The sequence below is a fragment of the Branchiostoma lanceolatum genome, chromosome 17 (genome assembly GCF_035083965.1).
Source record: "Branchiostoma lanceolatum isolate klBraLanc5 chromosome 17, klBraLanc5.hap2, whole genome shotgun sequence".
In the NCBI taxonomy this organism is placed as follows: Eukaryota; Metazoa; Chordata; class Leptocardii; order Amphioxiformes; family Branchiostomatidae; genus Branchiostoma; species Branchiostoma lanceolatum.
This window is the reverse complement of record NC_089738.1, coordinates 1,369,803-1,389,909: the sequence shown is the minus strand read 5'-3', so window position 1 is coordinate 1,389,909 and position 20,107 is coordinate 1,369,803. Positions and strand designations below refer to the sequence as shown.

General features: G+C 39.8%; 1 protein-coding gene across 3 annotated transcripts in view; it reads right to left on the bottom strand.

Moving 5' to 3' along the window:
* Positions 1-20,107, bottom strand: part of LOC136422557 (alpha-N-acetylneuraminide alpha-2,8-sialyltransferase-like) — a 51,502-nt gene that overhangs the window by 16,523 nt on the left and 14,872 nt on the right. For all 3 annotated transcript variants that reach the window (XM_066410338.1, XM_066410339.1, XM_066410340.1), the window contains exons 3-5: positions 6,306-6,476; positions 5,322-5,466; positions 2,965-3,077 (exon numbers count right to left, since the gene is read on the bottom strand). In XM_066410338.1, the coding sequence (XP_066266435.1) occupies positions 2,965-3,077; positions 5,322-5,466; positions 6,306-6,476 (429 nt within the window). The remainder of the gene's footprint in view (positions 1-2,964; positions 3,078-5,321; positions 5,467-6,305; positions 6,477-20,107) is intronic.

The following is a 20,107-nucleotide window of genomic DNA, read 5'->3' as shown; positions in this document are numbered from 1 at the left end:
TTAGCTTACTATGCAGGTCGCTGGCAAGACGAGTTGCGGTCTCTTCCTGCTTGAGTTTGGAATAATTGAATTTTGGCAGCAATTAATGCAAAAGTAAAGCTTTTGCATTCTTTATAAAAGACACGTGTTATTTTCATATTTCCGGAACATACATCCCAACAGCGGCTAAGACGATAGCGACACACGAGAGTCGTACTCCCCTCTACCGCATTGATGTTCGCTTGGTACAGGCCGTTTCCGCCTGGCATATATTTTTGTTTACCGGGCAGTAGTCCAAGCAAATGTTAGTTACTCGCATTTCGATAGCTGTAGCAGGCTCAAGTATTAGACCTCAAGGTTTATAATCCACTACTCCATCCGTTTGTACAACAGTCAATTGCAGTCTGCGTCGTAGTCCGTTGTTATGTCATATTTGTGTACATAGGTATATTATATGTAAGATCAGCGCTATTCAGATGTGCATGTACCTGTATTTGTTACTTCTGTGATGTTGATTCATACAAATAAAGATTTGATTTGATTTGATAATAGCCACGACAGTGCAATGGAACATAAGAACGGGTCTGCCGCAGGACGATGTTTTTCAGGACTATTTATTTTGACCGCAGTATCGTGATTGCATCAGTGGCGTACCGACTGTGACATGTGATGCCTGTAGTAACTAGTGTAAGTGGCCATTGGTTGACAGATAAATAGGGAAATAACCGTTGTTCTGACTATTGAAATTATCGGTTCACAGCGACATTGTTGTATACTGTCGGATTAATGGTTCGTTTGGAACAGATTACGCAAGGCGCCGTCATGTCGGGTCCTATGTTGAAGACGTAATTTTTCCGAGATATGTCAATGATTTGGAAGAGTTACACACATGTAGCAATTGCGGCAAAAACAACGTACACGATACAGTCAATGATTACCGAAATACTCTTAAGTCCGCTTGTTGATTTACATAAAATGGTGCGTTGGCGTAAAGGTGTCGAATTAATGGTTCCAAGCGTTACAAAATTATGCCACGAATGCCCATAGTCTGCGATCGTACGAGGATCGTACGAAGAATGTGACCGCCCTCTAAGGTAGAATCTGTTTATTTGATTGATCTTCCCTTGGTGAGGACATACATTTTGCACATACGCCACTAGTCTTCCTGACGTCGTTGGGAAACATACCAAACACTTGTTACGTACATACAATAAACATTACCTAAGTTTATCTCTAACCTTCTAAATGGCGTTGAAAGATGACAGCCTTATGGTTTGGTATTCGACAGGTTTCCACTTAAGTCGTCTTTTCACAGAATGATAGAGTTAGACTAGTCCCTTAAAACCTGTTTGTGGCCCCCCAACCTCTCTGTGCAGGGCGTCCAAGGCAATTAGCCAATCAGCGTTAATGGTATTATTTTCCCCGGTTCTAGACTATGTTGCTCTGATCTGAAAGTAAGTTCACTGCGCACAAGTTGCCAGATCAGGTTGGTCTATTACTGTGATAGGTTGCCCCAACCGCGTAAATAGACGAATTTGAATCACACAAACAATTGGTTTCGTCATAGGGGGGTTTTGCTCACAAACTGCCTATGTCATCACGCACGTCCGTAAAAATCTAACGCATTCGAACGACATAACCCGACCCCTATGAAGAAGCCAGTTTGGCTATTAGATACTTCCAGTCTTTATTTGTGGGTGATTTTAAGTGCTATTGCTAAGAATAGATATGAATGATACAGTCAATCACGAGGACTATTTTTTGTTTCGGACACATTTGCAGAAACAATGTGGAAATGCTTAAATAACATTCCGCCAAATAGGACTTCCACACTCACAACATTTGTAACTTGGGTAAGACAGACAAACATTTTTTTTGATATTACGTTAATGTAATAGAACATGAGAGACGTGATAGTAGCGTTATGGATAAATTACTAGGTCCCAGACCGAACACACTTTGATGGGCATTTTGAACTCGAACGTTTGTATACATATTTTACATATCACACCCGCCGCAGTCCGCCGTAGTCCTCAGCAGTATAGCCTTAGGGGCGGGTAAGAGGAAGACAAACATGCTGCGATGACGTTTTTGATCGGAATTTGTCCCGATTCCAGGACAAGATCGACCTTCTTGGGCATAAGAAGCGATTGACCTCCCTCCGTTTTGCCCACCTCACCACGTGAATCACTTTGGAAAACGAGGCACGCGTTCTGTCTGCATGTCTGGAGCTCAAACAGAAGGACGAGACCTTCGGACTGCTACTCTCTCGCCTGTGCTTCTTATTGAAGTCAGTTATATACTCAAGTTGATACACAATTCCCTGTGCTTATCAGTGCTATGGATACTCGGGATGTTACCGAATTCCCCGTGCTTCTTAGTTTTGAAAACAATAATAAGTAGGTTGATAAAAAGGTGCTAAGGGTAATCATGACATCATTTTGAAAAGGTCAGACAATCCTAGATTGCGAATCCCGCTGGTTCGAATAATGAGCGAATGTACAGAATCAACAGAAAAGGGAGGCCTACTCGTCGAACTTTACGACCCTTGGGATTGCCTTCGTCTGCCATAGAACTATCTTAGAATTATCATTAACTTATCAACTCAGAGTTTTGGCTAATAAGCTGGCAAGTCCAGTCACGGACGAAATACAGTGGATGCAAAATGTATCCAGTTGCTTGAGTAACTGTTTTGGCGTATTAGATTATCAATAGATTCAGACTTAGTATAAGATTCAATAGATTTCACTACAAAAATAACTGTTAGACACTAACAATATGTTTTCTTTTTGTAGCTAGTATTGGTTGCAATGAGCCATCGGGCAGAGATTTGCAGTACATGTACATTAAAGTTACTGATATAAGGCAATTGAAACTGTATTGGGCTTGAACCTGATACACAGATTCAGGTTATTTTTCCGCATCAATGTAATGATCACCTTTGGGTATCATCAAATTTCTCATGTTGTTTGTCACAGTACTTACCGGAAAACAAAGTTGGCTGCGTCTATCTCTTTCCCACAGTTGCTGTTCTTCAGAATCCCACTGTTTCCAACCACACTGCACCGCGAGTGCTTAATATGCCCGAATGGCGAACTCTAGAACAGGATGTACATTGAGTTAAATCTTGGCCGGGCCCAGTGCTACAACGTTTATGTCAGGGTAGAGACTGTGATCCGGCAGAATTGGTGATTCTACCGAGAGAGATACCGATGTCAGTCTGTGAATTTAAAGATATTCCCTTGAAAGACGTTCCGAACTTTCAAAATTTGAATCATATCAATTTAGATCAATATTGATTGACTTAGAATTTGTGGTTTATAATAATAAGAGCACTCTAGTGCTCTCCTCTATATATTTACATATTTACATATTCATATATTTATACATTTATATATGTATAAATTTATACATTTATATATTCATATATTCATATTCATATATGTATACATTTATATATTTTATATTTGTATATATATATATATATATATATAATACACAGAAATAGACAGATATATAAATATACAAATGGACAGATATACAAATGTATAAATGTATAAATGAATATATAAATACAGACGAAGCCACTTAATTGCACCTCGGATAAACGCACCTTCCATTTAATTGCACCAAATCCCAATATCCAAAACCGGTGCCCATTCACTGTATTGTTAGTGACTCCGCATATCTGCACCGCGTATGGTCACCAATGCCGGATAACTGCACCAATTTTTTTCAAAAATCCTCTACAAGTTAACGGAAAAGGTGCGCTAAAATCGGCAAACGCGGTACAAATGAGCCGATACCTGCCGGTGTAAAGGCGCAATACCGCCAATATGTTTAAAACTGTTTTGAGTAACAAAACAAGGCGGTCTCCATTGGCAGCTACGTTGATAGGAATCGTATGGGAGGTCCCGGGCGGGTCACCCGTAATCAGTAACCAAGCTTTAGTTTCAATTCCTAGTTTCATGGCGGTACATGATTTACGTAAATCGACAACTGCACTCTACGTAATGTAACACAGAAACTGTTATCCCATGTGTGGCATGACGATGTTTCAGAATGCCTCCCTGTAACATTACGTGTGTTGTAATGCGGTAGATCGAATGGAAAAATTCAAAAAATGCAAAATCAAAACAGGTTCGTAGTCATTTCTTTATCTGTCATAAAGGGTCAATAAATAAAGTTAATAACTGAATAATTTCGTCTGTTTTCTTTGTGCTAGTGTTTCTGACTAACAATACTCCCCCTCGCCCATGGTGGTGCGGTCCAGCTGGGCATTTCGCATAATTGCACCAGCCGGATAATTGCACCAAAAACGCTGACAAATGGGTGGTGCAGTTAAGCGGGTTCTACTGTATATAAATATATAGATATATAAATATATAGATATATAGATATATAGATATATAAATATATAGATATATAGATATATAAATATATAAATATATAAATATATAGATATATAGATATATAGATATATAGATGTATAGATGTATAGATGTATAGATGTATAGATGTATAGATGTATAGATGTATAGATGTATAGATGTATAGATGTATAGATATATGGATATATCAATATATCAATATATCAATATATCAATATATCAATATATCAATATCCCACTTTGCCCTGACGTCAGAAGCTATCCAACACCCAAAAGTCAAGACCATATCATATCCGAGACAAGAGATACATTAAAAAAAACTGCCAGGATAGAAGTTTCCTATCAATTATGCAAGTGTCCTCCTATTTTGCATTACTTGTATCATATAAAAAATCATGAAAATCCGTCATTCCCTTCATGAGTCTTCCTCGTCGGAACTGTTTGACAAAAATGCCCCTGCAATTCTTAAACTCATCGCTTATTTGTCATTTCTTTCCGAGAATGAGAGCTATCTAAAATCGTGACAATATCATGTCCAGATCACGAGATATGAAACCCAAACCCAGAAGTTCCGCTGCAGTACCAAGAAAAGCCACCAGGGGGCCCAAAATCTAATCATTTTCAGTTTTGATCATACCCTGCCAACACACCAAATAAGAAGCTAATCCACCAGCCGTTTTTAGTTATCTTGTTTACAGCCAGACAGACACGCGAAAATATAACCTCCATGACACATTTCATGGAAGTAATGAACCTGCCATGATACCTATGGCATTACTTTTTGACTCACTAGTACTGTCTTACATCACACCACGATTTGCCAACTCGCTTGCTAAATTGTGACCTTTCTGTAGTACATCACAGGGTGATCAGAGCCTGGATATTTGAGTATCTTGGCAAGTGAATAAAATCTTAGTGTTTTGTAAATAGCATTAAAGAGTTAAGCCTAACCTGGGGAAAACGTTCCCACACATCATTGGTCACGTTCAACCTGCTGTGTCTCTCTGCATCATATTGTATGACACTCCCCACTGGGAAGTTCTTCTTTGTGACGATGAAATCATCTTTCGTGTTGCATATATCTTCCAGTTCCTTCCTGTAGGATAGCCAGTGTTAGGAGTGGGATAGTTGAAGATAGTTTCCTTGTTTAGATTTTGGCCAAACAATTTCTGAATAAATGTGGTATACATTACTGAGCCTTAATAGAATTAGGATTAACCACATCCCCCCCTTTTTTTAGATATCATCACAGCAAAATGACCTGGACTTATGCAAAGAAGTATCTAATATGAGCAATATACACCCCTTTTCCCTTATTTTTTAAATGACAATGATCATTTCCAATTTAATTGAAATGATGTCCTGAATATTCTTTTGCCATTTCCACGTCGTATAGGTCATCAATATGATGGGACCAGGATAGAGTACTTGGGTCAATCGCAGCCATCGGCAAGTGTCGTGCGACAACTGAAAAGGATTTTAATATTTTTTCATCGTCATTTTTTCACAGCCTGCACCTGCTGTACTCGAAACTGGTCGCCGGGAATTAGAATTATGATAATCATGACATGAAGGAAAGTGTAATTTTTGAGCATGTGGAATTTTATATATATATATATATATATATATATGTATATATATATATATATATATATATGGTTTATTCATTTCATTTCACAAACATTAACATACAATTAATATAATAAAAAGTCTATAATTTCGCAATACAATGTAGTTCATTCCATTCTGCATGGGGCGAACAGTCAGTTTCCCCCATGAGGGTAATCATATTGCAAAAGATGTGGGGAGGGAATATCAAACACCTATCTGCTAATGTTAAGTTTGTAGTTTATCATAAACGTAAACCAATTGTAAAAGTCAATAACTAGGAGAAGGCTAAACTAGACTTCTGACAGGGACAGACATCATACAGACCTGAAACCATCAGCTGCCGTCTTGTTGTATGACCATGTGGGCTTCTCGGTTGGAACTTGCTGCACTTTCTCCCATTCTTTGTTATTTCTCAAGTCCTTCTGTCTTCTTGTCACAGCTGTTTTCACAACATGTGGCCTTGGAACTTTTTCTTGAATGAATGCCTGGAGATATCTGTAAGTTAATACATTTAATGACTATGACGGTTAGAAATAAAACATAAGACCTATGTTATGGAATGAATACTTTTTGGGCGACACTTAAAGTCACTCACCGTCCAAATGTCATGACTACAACAGCTTGTAGTACCAAAATCACAACCGATCTGCACCTTCATCTCCTACGTCTCTTTGAAGAGGGTGGCCAAATACCAAAGACCTTCTGTGTATACCACTCTCGTAAGACTGATACAAAAACTAAAAACACGACACGCCATCCAAAAAAGAGCCGTAAAAAGCATCAGGCAGATTCCCCTTGGAATACCCCCTGCCAAACCTTCAGTCCGGGAGGGAAGCGGCCACCACATTTCCACTCTTCAATCGCACAGACCCTTCCCCTTGCCCTTCCCTAGAAATTCTTGAACATTACTAGAGTAAGCAAACGGAACTGGAGAGGTTCTATTATGAAAAGACGGGTGGACCAAATTTTTCATCTAGATGTAAATGGATGGAATCAGGAGACAGATGTTCGAAACGTTTTTAGAATGTCGAACAGAGAACCAAAAAAATACAGTGAGATCATCTTTCGTATGGAAACTAACTTATTTTCTTTTCTGCACTGTATTCATTTTAGGACACAACCCCCCCCCCCCCCCCAACTCCTCTCACGGAGAGTTGTGGAGATTTTTTCCCCGGCGATTACCCTAAACGCCTGTCAGATGCACAAAGACAAGAGTGTAAGGGTCTTATTTCAGAAATAGAATTAAAGCAAGCTAGCAATTCTTTCCAAAAATGTATACACCAGGACAAGATGGCATTCCTGTAGAATCTTTTTTTGTCGTCTTCGATCATATAAAACGTATTTATTTATTTATTCATTTTATTATTTTATTGTATCTATTATTTATTGTCAAATGTCACAGTACACTACACTGACTCTCGAGGCAGCCCAGCTGATGTTTGAGAGTCAACAGTTAGGGCCAGACAAATACATGGCCATGGCAATATACATATCACTACTTATCCAATGTTACTATCAATCATTAAGTCAATTTTACAATTCAACATCGTTGAGTCGCTATTATATGCACAAGATAAAATAGGCAAGTGCGTTCTGAGGTCAGATCTGTTAAATGGTGAACTGTTATGTCCAATGAAATGTTTGCAGAGTTCACAAACTAACTCATAAAATGTGTTTAAGTAGAGGAAAGCTAGAAGGAACTGCTGGAAGTGCCTAGAATCGATCCGTCGATAGAGTGTAAGTGTGAAAGGCGTCCGAAAGGCTTTTGTTTAAAGTAATGTCATGGCCTAGAGACCCGTTGAGGAGGACATTGGTGGAGAGGGGTCGTCCCACCAGACGATACACAGCTGTGGTAAGTGACAGTCGTGCCACTTCGTGCACGTGTGGGGGGCAGTAAAGGAGGAAGTGTGCGACTGTCTCGGATGTCGCACCACAGGTACATCTTCGGGAGGCAAGGTTGGACACCAGCCAAGCGGAGTCTGGTAGCAAGAATGTTGCTGCAGCGATCACCAAGCCTGCGGTACTTCTGATGATGTCGAGCCGTGAACATGTGGTTTCTACACTTCTGTTTGAACTGGTTGAAGGATGCGGCTTCCTTTACTTCTCTCGGAAGGCTATTCCAGAGACATGTGGTATAGGGTACGATGCTGTTTTTGTTCGTATTTGTTCTGGAACATGCAGGTGTGCGTCGTTCTGTTGGCGGAGATTTAGTTGTTTTTGGCTGTCTCTAGTGCCCTAGTGGTGGGAATCAACAGCTGGAGATGGGATGGCACAGAACCTGATACTAGTTTATATATGATCAGTAATCTGTTGTAGTCTCTTCTGACTGCGAGACTATCCCACTCCACTTCCAGAATCTCCTATGTTAGAATGCCTGAACTACGCTGACGAACATGGCCAGATGTCAAGAACACAAAGAGAGGGACTAATATCACTACTTCATAAGGTGGGAGACAGGCATGTGGCAGCAAAATTTAAACAAAAAAATTGAGACATAATAACAATCTGATTTGTTAGATATATAGCTCTATTATTGTTATCTGGCATCATTTTCCCACAAAGGCAAATGGGATAAATATTAGAGCTATCACCATAAATACCTATCCACACTAACCAGTTGGCGTCCTTTAACGCTTTTAAATTGTAACGTTCGTATTCTGTCCAAGTGCTTAGCCAAAAGAATGTGTAAGGTATTACATAGCATTATAGAAACAGACCAGACTGGTTTTGTGCAGGGACGGTATATAAGAGACGGGATTCGCAGAATTCTGGAAATCATTGACAAATATGAAAAAGAGAATTTGCCAGGAATTTGTTACGGACTATGAAAACGCATTTGGTCGCATTAGACGGTTTTTTTTTCTAAAATCATTAGAAGTAGAATTATCTAACTTTGAAAATTCCTTTATCAAATGGGTACAGGTACTTTATAGTAATATAGCAAGTAGAATGATGAATTATGGAAATCTAGCTAAAGCCCTTCTGCCTTAGAGAGGGGTACGACAAGTGTGCCCCTGTCACCGTATTAGTCATGGTTGCTGTTGAGCTTTTAGCCATTAAAATCAGGTGTAACTCAGATACGCTTGTGAACTTGTCACGACCTGATGATGATGAACTTAGGTATATGTTTGCTTTGTCGACATGAAGAAGGCATTTGACAGTGTATGGCGGGATGGTCTATTCTACAAATTATCGAATTATGGTGTTGGTAGCAAATTCTACAATGTGTTACAATTTATGTACCTTGATGTTAGTTATGTAGTCAGACTACAAAATGGTTTATCAAGTCCCTTTGTCTCCACCTTAGTCCATTATTATTCAATCTTTTTATCAATGACCTACCACAATGCTTTGATTGTGACGAATGTGACCCAGCATCGTTAAGTTACAAATCACTCAACTGTTTATCTTGGGCAGATGACCTTGCCTTGATTTCATTGTCTCAAGAGTGGCTCCAGAACTGTATAAATAAGCTGGAAATGTATTGCAACAAATGGAAATTAAGTGTGAATGTATCTAAAACGAAGGTACTTGTTTTCTCAAAAGGCGCCCCAAACAAATCATTAGATGAATTCTATATATACGGTAAAGAAATAGAAGTTACCGACAGTTATACTTCCCTTGGTATTCCCCTGACGTCTTCGGTTAATTTAAAACTGCCAAAAAGTATTTAAAGACTAAAGCCATGAGAGCGCTATTCAAAGTCAAGTCTCTTCTATATCCTGAAAGACATACTCCAATTTACTTAGGGATTAGCCTATCAGTTGACAAATGTGTGCGGCCTATATTTTTATATGGGGTCGAACTTACATGTTTCGACCAAACCTCTAAAACAGTGAAATATATTATATCTAATCAAATTCATGAATCTTCTCCAAAAAACGTATTCTCTATTTTTTTTTAAAGAAACTTGATTTGGAGAATAGTTTTCCTGCAGTATTAGAAAAAGTGTCTGTTCAGACTCCACCCATTCTTATGTAATCCATTTTGAGAAAAAAAATAGACAAAGGTAAATTACTCAGGCTGGCATCTGGTCTAAATTTAGAAGAAGACAACTTAGTAATTGAAAATTTAAGTCTTCCTCCTCATATACCAGAATTTGATATCATTGATATGAATTTCCAGCCTTTTTTTACTTGGAGTGCATGGAAAATCATCCAATGGTGGCATCCGTGGTGAATTAGGAACATTCCCAAACAAGATTAATGCCGAGATACAACTTATTAAATACTGGCCTTTACCCCCAAGATACCCTACTACGTGAAGATACCCTACTACGACATTTTACATTCATGACTGGGTGAACCATGTAAATGATATTCTTAACTAGAACGGTTTTGGGCATGTATGGGCCAACCAGATATCAGACTGATATGTTAACCAACCAGTTACGACAACGTCTGCAGTATATAAATATACAAGAATGGCATAGTTCTATTCAAAACAATTCAAAACTGTCCTTTTATTCCGCTTTAAAGAAAAGATACGGACAAGAAAATTACCTCGCAAGCATGCATAATTTTGAAGTTCGTAGAGCAATTACAAAGATAAGAATATGTAGCCATAAATTGAACATTGAAGCCGGAGGGTATCGTAAGATTCCCCGTGATCACAGGTTTTGTCCATTCTGCCCAAATGAAATTTGAAGACGAACGTCACTTTATCATTGATTGTTCAACATATGAGGATAAACGCTCAAAGCTATTCACCTTTATTTCCGCTTGTTCAAGTGAATTCAATGCGCTCCGATCTGTTGATAGATTCAGTTACATACTAGGAGGTGATAATCCTTATTGTGTACAGATAGGTATATATATCAAAGAATGCTTGGACATTAGAACAAGCAATGTATAAGTATTAGTTAAAAGTTAGTTAAAATTCTCCCACACCATAAGGTGTATAGGGCGGCGCCCAACCCCGTTTCATAGCCCTGGGCTACATTGTAGTGCAACCACTACAGCTAGTCCACTGGCAGTGGAGAGTGTGTTTAACTTCCATACTGTTTCATAAGTATGTACCATTTTTATAAAGTCTTTGGTATGACTCATGTCCAGAGGTGTCCTACCCGGGAGTTGAACTCCGGCCTTCTGGTTCCAAGTAATCAGAAACAGATGTGGTAAGTAACAGCAAATGTTATGGTGCATTTCAATTTTCCAAATTGGAAGGAAACCAATTTTATGGCAGAACTTTGTTGACACAGGCATTTCCTTCGCAGAAGACTTGCTAGACATAAATGCCATATCATGTACTAATTAAGAGATATGGGAATCTCTGCTCTAAATATACATAGTATTACAACTGAATGGGTTGCTTTCTGTATTAGCCTTTTAGGAACCTTTTTACCTTGTTTTGTAAAATGATTGTTGCCACAAGCATCTATTTGTCAGTGTATTTTCTTGTTTCATGTTTTTGTGTGTTTTGTTTGTCTGAATAAAATTATAGAAAAAAGAAATATTGACATACCTGGGCAAGACTAATTAACTATACATATCAAATGGTGTTTAAAAGGGAAAAAACATTGTCGGGACTCGAGACCCCGACGTTCTGCTTACATGTTGAAAGCGTTCTCGAGTTCAACAATTATTATTTTATTTCAACCCACGTCACTGTAACGTCAGGGGAAAGACATTTACGATGATCCAAAGAAATGTGAAAAAATAAGACTTATTGACAAGCCCGAGCAATACTAATTAACACTATATGTCAAATGGGTGTTTAGAAAAGAAAAAAAGAAAAGAAATCGCATTGTTTGGACTTGAACCTCAGAAGCCCTTCTTCCTAGTCAAAACCGTTACCGTTTTGACTGAGCTACCAATTAAGCTACAGGGACATCCTCATATGTTGCTCAGTACAATTTGATAAGGTAGATTCAACTTTAAATCAACACTATCGCATTTCATGGCGACATGCAGGGAGAGGAGTTTCGACGTCATGTTGAAAAGTTATCTTGCAAAGATAACCTTTGTACAGCATACACATATGTAACTGAGAAAGAGAGAAATATCGATATATGTCTATTATGCAAATGTCGTCCTAATTTTCATGATTAATGACAAAATACTGTAACTCTATAATGGTAAATAATGGAGATTTCATTCTTGCAGCATATGGAAGTTAAGTAGATGTGGACATTATCAGACATACATCATGCAAATGGGGGCCTCATTTACATAATTTATGGAAATGCCTTCTTTGGTAAGATAAGACCTTTATACTTTGAACAACTTGTTTTGATAGAGATGACATTATTCATGCAAATGAGGCCCTTATTTGCATAATAAATGGTAACCATTTATGATACATCACTTAAAAAGGCTAACATCAGTCGGCGAAGGTATGGGGTCGTGGAACTCTAGTTAGCTATTCAATTATGTCAAGCATAACCTAGCCTATTCACATACCAAAAATCACGGGGATCCCTCTACCCCTTCTTGAGTTCACTTTCAAAGTCGCACACTAAACTAAACAGAAAAGCATGATGACTTTCCGTAAAATCATGGAAAACAAACAGACAGTTTCTCTGTATAAACAGATCACAATGCAGTCACATGGTTATCAAACACGGTCATCTAAATCACAAACCATCCTCTTACTGAAGCCCGGAACAAATGCTCAGAAAAAGCGCTTCTTGTATAGAATGTCCAGCACCTGGAATGGTTTGAAAGTGTTAAGTAGTTTGATATTGTCAACTTTGTATAATTGTATAAACACAGCCTTATGCTTCTTTTATCATTTATGTACATATGTAAATTCTGTGGTGTTCATGTGTGTCATGTAGTTTTGTCCAGTCATGTTTTTGAACGGACCACAGGAAGAGTAGTTGTTAAACTAATTGTGGATCCTAATAAACTCAAACTAAACTGGCCCCTGCAGTTCCAAAAAAGACACGAGGGGGCCCAATCCTACAAAACATGGTCTCTACCCCAAGGGCAGAGTATATCGATGCGGTTTGGCCCTTTCTGGAGAGAACCTAGGATCTCAACACACAGACTACACTTCTACCCTGTCCACACTAGAACTAGGCATCCTAGCAGACCGTCGGACCTGTATCTGTACCACTTTTGCCCACTCACTTCTACGATCGAACTTCCGCGACTGGCTCGCTCCATCCAGACATCACATAACAGGACGCACAACACGCAGTTCCTAGAAACTAGACATTCCACTGTGCCGAACAAACAATACAATTTTAACTCTCCGATACCATAGCTTGTACAACTGTTGACCACCTGACTTGACCATTGAACCAAGTTCAGCTCTCCTGACGACATGTATATAGTTTTGATACGCATATACTGTACTGATATCGATGAAACGTTATAATCTTACATGTAGGCAGTAACGCATTTTATTGATGTTTTTAAAAGACGTTTACGGAGAACAAATGTGTATACGTGTATGATGAAATGCCATGTAGTAGAAATAATGTTTACGATTGCGACTTTGTAAGCGAATTCTAAATGTTATGGAGCCAACATGTGTAAATACAACAAAATTCAAAAATCTAAAGCCTGCCGGTTGTGTAATAAAGATCAATCAATCAACCTCTACCACCATTCCCACAACCAATGACGCCGGCTGACACAGATCAACTTTCGGACCCAGTGAGACTTCTTTTACAATGTAACCTCCTTTTGTAATCCTTTTGAGTTCAACTCTTGGTGTTGGATCAAAGTTTAAAATTTTCCAATATGTACTCTACCAACACAGGTGAGCTTTCATGCTCCTTTTGTAATGTGGTGTGTTCCCCCGAAGGACTGCACATTGCAGCAACATAACTGGAAAGAACTGTAAGCTAGAAAAACTCTGGTTTTCTTATTTTGATTCGGGACCATCCATGGTTCAGGGAAGAAACTAAATGATAGTGATTCTATTTGAGAAATAGACCGGTTTGACTTCTTTTCCTTAGTTTTCCATTTTCCTCGGTTAAGCTCCGGTTACACATAGCCGAACATGGCCTCCCGACTCTCCCCCGACCATGGTTAGAGCGATTCGGGAATGATTCGGGAGCTAGGTCGGCTGGCGTTCGGCTGAGTCGGCTGGCGTTCGGCTGAGTCGGCTTGTGTTCGGCTGCGCCAGCCGAATGTTGTGAAAATTTCAAAACATTCGGCTCTGGGCGGAGGGTCTGGAATCGGTTGGCTGGTGTTCGGCTGGTGTTCGGCACGGCCGGCTAGTATTCGGCTAATGTTCGGCTGGTGTCCGGAAGTAAGTCAGCAGTAAAATTTAAATCTTAATAACCACGCTATGACCACTGCGAACTTACGCCAAACTAGTTTCCAACCTACCAATAACTCACCCCTAGGCCGAGAAAAAATATCGGCTGACTCATTCCCAACTAAACTGACTATTACCAGAACGTGGGTGAATCAGGCCCGACCTTGACACGACCAAAAACAGAGAAGAAAGCTAAAAGTATTATTTAAGCTACCTTAATCCAAATTCGATGTCTTGGTAATGTTAACAACATAGAAGAGTGGATTATTTTGATTAAAACTGAAAATGAACCCTCTTTTGAAAGACGCTGAATGTGTCAATTTCAATTCGTGAGAGGGTTAGCAACTGGTTTGGAATTAGTCAGGAGAGATTTGGCTAGAGGTCGGGATGGTTGGGGGTAAACCGTGTATTGGTTAGGAGATGGTTGGAACATGTTCGGCGCATGTTCGGGGCAGAATCGGCGCATGTTCGCCGCCAAATAGAGGCGTGGCCTAATTCTGGTCAGACTGCTCCCGAACTACCGCCGACATGGGTCGGCTAGCGTTCGGGAGCCATGTTCGGCTATGTGCAACCTGGGCTTAACCGGGGCTTAACCCGATCGCAAGCTTGAGGCCCGGGTTACACATAGCCGAACATGGCTCCCGAACATTAGCCGACTCGGGTCGGTGGTAGTTCGGGAGCAGTCTGACCAGAATTAGGCCACGCCTATCTTTGGCGCTGAACATGCGCCGAATCTGCCCCAAACATGCGCCGAACATGTTCCAACCATCTCATAATCAATACACGGTTTACCCCCAACCAAGCCCCGAATGCTTCCTTACCTACTCCCAACCACCCTGATATCTAGCCGAATCTCTCCTGACTTATTCCCGACCGGTTGCTAACCCTCTCACAAATTGAAATGGACATATTCAGTGACTCTCAAAAGATGGGTCAATTTCATTTTTAACCAAAATGATCCATTATTCTATATTGTTAACATCACCAAGACTTCGAATTCGGATCACGGTTAGCTTAAATAATGCTATTAGCTTTCTTCCCTGTTCTTGGTCACGTGTGAAGGTCGGGGGTGATACGTCCACGTTCTGGTAGTAGTCAGTTTGGTTTGGAATGATAATAGCAGAAATTTATCTTCGGCCTTGGGCTGAGTTATGGGTAGGTTGGAAACTAGTTGGGAGTAAGTCAGCAGTGGTTATACCGTGGTTAAGATTTAAATTTTACTGCTGACTTACTCCCGAATACCAGCCGAACACTAGCCGACCGTGCCGAACACTAGCCGAACACCAGCCAACCCATTCCAGACTCTCCGTCCAGAGCCGAATGTTTTGAAATTTTCAAAATATTCGGCTGGCGCAGCCGATAACCAGCCGACACAACCGAACGCCAGCCGACTCAGCCGAACGCCAGCCGACCAAGCTCCCAAATCACTCCCGAATCACTCTAACCATGGTCGGGGCAGAGTCGGGAGGCCATTTACGGCCATGTGTAACCGGGGCTTTAGGAATGAGGCTGTGCGCACGTTCGCAGCTAGAATTCACGATCTCGTTGTCGCATTGGTATGTAATCGTCGCTGGGTTGCCCGAGATGATGCACGTTGTCTTTTTGTTACCGTTGATATCGTTGATATAATATCTCAAAAACACCCCTATCACTCATTTGCAAAATTGATATTCATCGACATTCCTCTCTTTCTCAGTTACAAATGTCACATGTTTGAGAGTCCTATCATGGAGTGCAGCGGGTTGATAAACTTTCCTTACTAATCATGCGAAGTAGGAACTGATTTGCATAATTAGTATATGGTCTTGAAAATCATCACTTAAACTTAAACTATCTACAAACCAAATATCATAGCGATCCGTCAACCCTTTCTTGAATTATTCGGTTTCAAAGTTTGAAATGAAATCGGCTCCTGCAGTTCCAAAAAAAGCCGTTAGAGGACTCAAACCAACAGAACACACTCTCCCTTTCAAGAGCTATCTACCACTAAAAGATCATAGTATGTCAAGAGCACGAGATATCAAAACCGGCAGTTTCGCTGCAATACCATAACAAGCCACTGGGGGCCCCAAAATCTAATCGCTTCGACGTCTCAAAAGACATACTCACATACCAAGTATGAAGACAATCCATCCAGACATTACAGACACACTAACACACACACATGAACGCTGTGCAAAGCATAAACTTCTCGGCGAAATCGGAAGATTTTTAATACCGACAAAGATATTTATCTAGCTGCAGTTTATATCGGCCGTAACACATCTACAACTCATACTACCAGAACGTATGATATATTTGATTTTTTGGTCAAAATACAGTAAAAGTGAAGATGGTGGTGACTTTAATGTCTGCGATGGAGACCTGAAAGACTACATAACTGACGACTGAAAAATTGTCATTCTCCCCTACGATTTTGATTACCCGTTCTATCGTTTACTACTACTTCTACTACTACTACTACTTCAACTACTGTCAGTCAATCTAAAACCCCTGTCACACTTAAAGCTTGTGCGTATAACGCTCATTCTCATTTGAATGTACAAATTGCTGTCGCTAGCCTTTACGACTTGATATGAGCCAAATTAAGGGCACCATCGATGCTTTCTTCACTTTCCCACAACACATATCATGTTTCACGAAAAATGCACCTCAAAATTACTAATGGATTTTGACTTCGAAAAAGTTATGGCAATGAGTGGCCTAAAGAGTCACAAAAAAACGGCTGTCGCCTGCGGAGACATGCAAAATTTGAAAAGCAGCCGAGAATGTAACAATTCAGTCCAGAGTTTGACCGGTTAACTGGTGAATCCAGTTACTGAGGCCCTCCGACAAATCACGTCAGATCGCTCCCGTCACTGTTCTTGTACGCTGTGCAAGGCGGTTTATGCCTGTCGCTCAAAACGGTAAGCTCCGTTACCGTTTGAAGTAAGACGTTCCTAACATTAAGATGTGCCACATATAAGGTGACAACCTGTCGTTTTTATGACGACTTAAAGCTTGTGGCTTTTAAACGGAACAAAGAAGAACTGTTTGCTATCAGTTGTGGACTACCTCCTCGAACAAATGACAGTACAGTAATGAATGTAATCTCCGTTACCATTGTTTGATGCTCTCTGTGTTGTTAACAAGGCATGGTGTAGGAACGCTGCCCATTTTCTAAATGCCCGTACATACGTCCTTTTAATAATAAAAGATGGAACGCAAAAACGGAAATCCCTTTGAAGGAAAAGCCGAAGTTTTACTGTAGTAAGCTCCGTTACCGGTAACGGAGATTACACCTGTTGCGGAAAATACATAACCTGGCGCCGAACGTTTTGTAGTTGTGCACCATGAGGCAAAAGCGTTTGAACTAGAATAGAAAAGTATAGATTCAACTGATAGAAACCCCCTGTAGGGTTATCATATTCCAATTTTCTACTCTTTCTTCCAGATTTTGTTTCCAAAGTTGAATTCTTTTTAAGGTGGGGTACAGGCATGCGGCAGCACTTCTGGGGTGTCTTGAAAATACTATATAGTGTTACTTGTGGCTCTTGATTTTTTTTCTCCAAGTACCTCTGTGCAAGACAATAATTTATGCAAATTTTTATGACGTCATAATGACGTCATCAACAATTACAGGGCCACGCCCCTTTTTACAAAAGTGGGTTTTCCTCGCTAACGATTCAATGTACAAAGCTAATATTTTAGGGACAGATGCATAATAATGCCATTGGTCAATACACGGGCTCCTTTTTTGATATCTTTCTAAGTTAATTCTTGGTGAATTTTTTTCAACAATTTTATGAGAACCTCCTTCTGTGGGCCCTCACACATTATCAAAGTATCAAAATGCTTATGCCACCCGTGAGAGGCAAGTTTAGGTGGTAAATCTCAGAACAGCATTTCTTTTTCTGCCCTATCATATACAGTTTTTTCAAACTTTTGCTTCTAAAATCATGCTGTAGAGGTAGTATTGATAAAATTGGCATTTAGTAATCGTAAAATGACCCCAAATTGCCATTATTTGCTTTTTTCCCAATCATGCAAGCACTAACAGTGACATACTGGTCAATAACCTCTGCAAACACACTATCTGACAGTCAGAGCAGTGTTTACAGCCAGGCCAGAGAATCCAGCTTTCCAGAGGGAGGGAGGGAATAGCCAAAATGGAGGCACCTGATTGGTCAGGCTGTTCCAAAAGGTATCGGCACCCAGCCAGGACGTTGGAAACTGCAACTTTGCCCTTGAAGTTTGCGGTAAACTGATAACCTATGTAGGAAAATGATGCCAGATAATGAAAATAGACCTATACATCTAACAAATCAGATGGTTATCTTGCCTAAATATTTTTGTTGAAAATGTGCTGCCGCATGCCTGTACTCCTCAAGACAATAAGTAATCTATAGCCTTTGATATGTCTGAAGAAGAAAAGAAATCAAAAGTCGATCAATTACAACTTGGCGACTTACGTCTGGTGAACACGCCTTTTGGCGATAGTATGTAATCTCCGTTACCGTTTTTCCGCGATTCCCCCTCCGTTCCAAATGCTTTACTGCTCCTAAGCAGTAATCAGGTAATAGTTCGCAACATTGAATATTTTATAGATGTTGTAAGAGTTAAATTATTAGGATCAACGGAGGATCTAACGTGTTGCAAGAACTATCTGATTCCGTCTCTGTTAGATATCTCAAACAACTCGAAATGCAAAGACAAATCCAGACAATATTAATCCTGAATGAAACAGTTATACAGCAATCGTCAGCACGCCGGCACTAAATTTGACAGACGTTTTACCAGAGATACTGACTCCTCAAGTATAGGGTTTGAAGGCGATGTCACGACATGGAAGCTCCAAAATTGAAGTATCTTATTACTGATGTTCAACATTTTTTCCGCAAAAATATTGGTAAACTCCAAGGACATCTAATCAAAGCTTAGAAATTTTCGGCAACTTCCCGTGATAAAATAGCTGTAATATTTTGGGGATCATAAAAGGAGATGTTCAGCTAAAAAATGAGGTAGGTTTGCTTGGAAAATGAGCTGATCAATTTTTCGACCCTAAAAACCGCTATTTTGCACATTTCATTGAGAACGAGCGATAAACAAGCCCGCAAGAGTTGCGCATTAACATGATTTTGGTTTAGGTTAAGTTTGCAGCCGAAGAAGTAATTTCTTTAGTTTGATAACTAGACTGTTTAGCGGTGAGTCAAAATAGAAAACAACTTCCTCCACGGAAAATTGACTTAAATGTTACTGCGGAACTCATGCGCACTTGAATATACGCACAAGTGTGGCAGGGCACTAATACAGACTAGGACACATGCTGCGCAGACAAAAATCACAAAACAGAAGTTGCACAAGAAACTATACCAACGGTCGAAACATACACTTAAAAGTTCATCGCAATAACATGGATTTAGGCAGCCCCTCTCCTTTTGGTAAAAACTTATATTATTATTCGGCTTATGCATCAACAACAAAGTAAAGCCCCTATCACACTTGTGTGTGTATGCAATTCCGTATGAGTTCCGTATTAAATTTTGTCAATACGCAGTTGAACGCTCATAGTATCTGATGTTTTTTAGTTATTCGTGACGCACATATAGCGTGTGAATAACGAATTCAGCGCATCCATTGCGCATGAGACACGTATGATTTGCATATGAAGTGCGCAATACTATTATTCTTGCAGCGAATACATGCGTATCAGGTGCGTATGCTGAGCGTATTCCTGACGCACACAACGTCTGCCGACCGCATGCTTGACGCACTTCCGACTAATGCTAATCGAATTACGAGCGTATTTGGTTGCATTGATATCAGCAATATTACTTAGGGCTCTATCACATACTAGAAAGTGTTGTGCGTATATCCAAGTGCGTATGAGTTGCTTTTTTTGGTTTTAGTAAAAGAAGTTGTTTCTTCTTCTT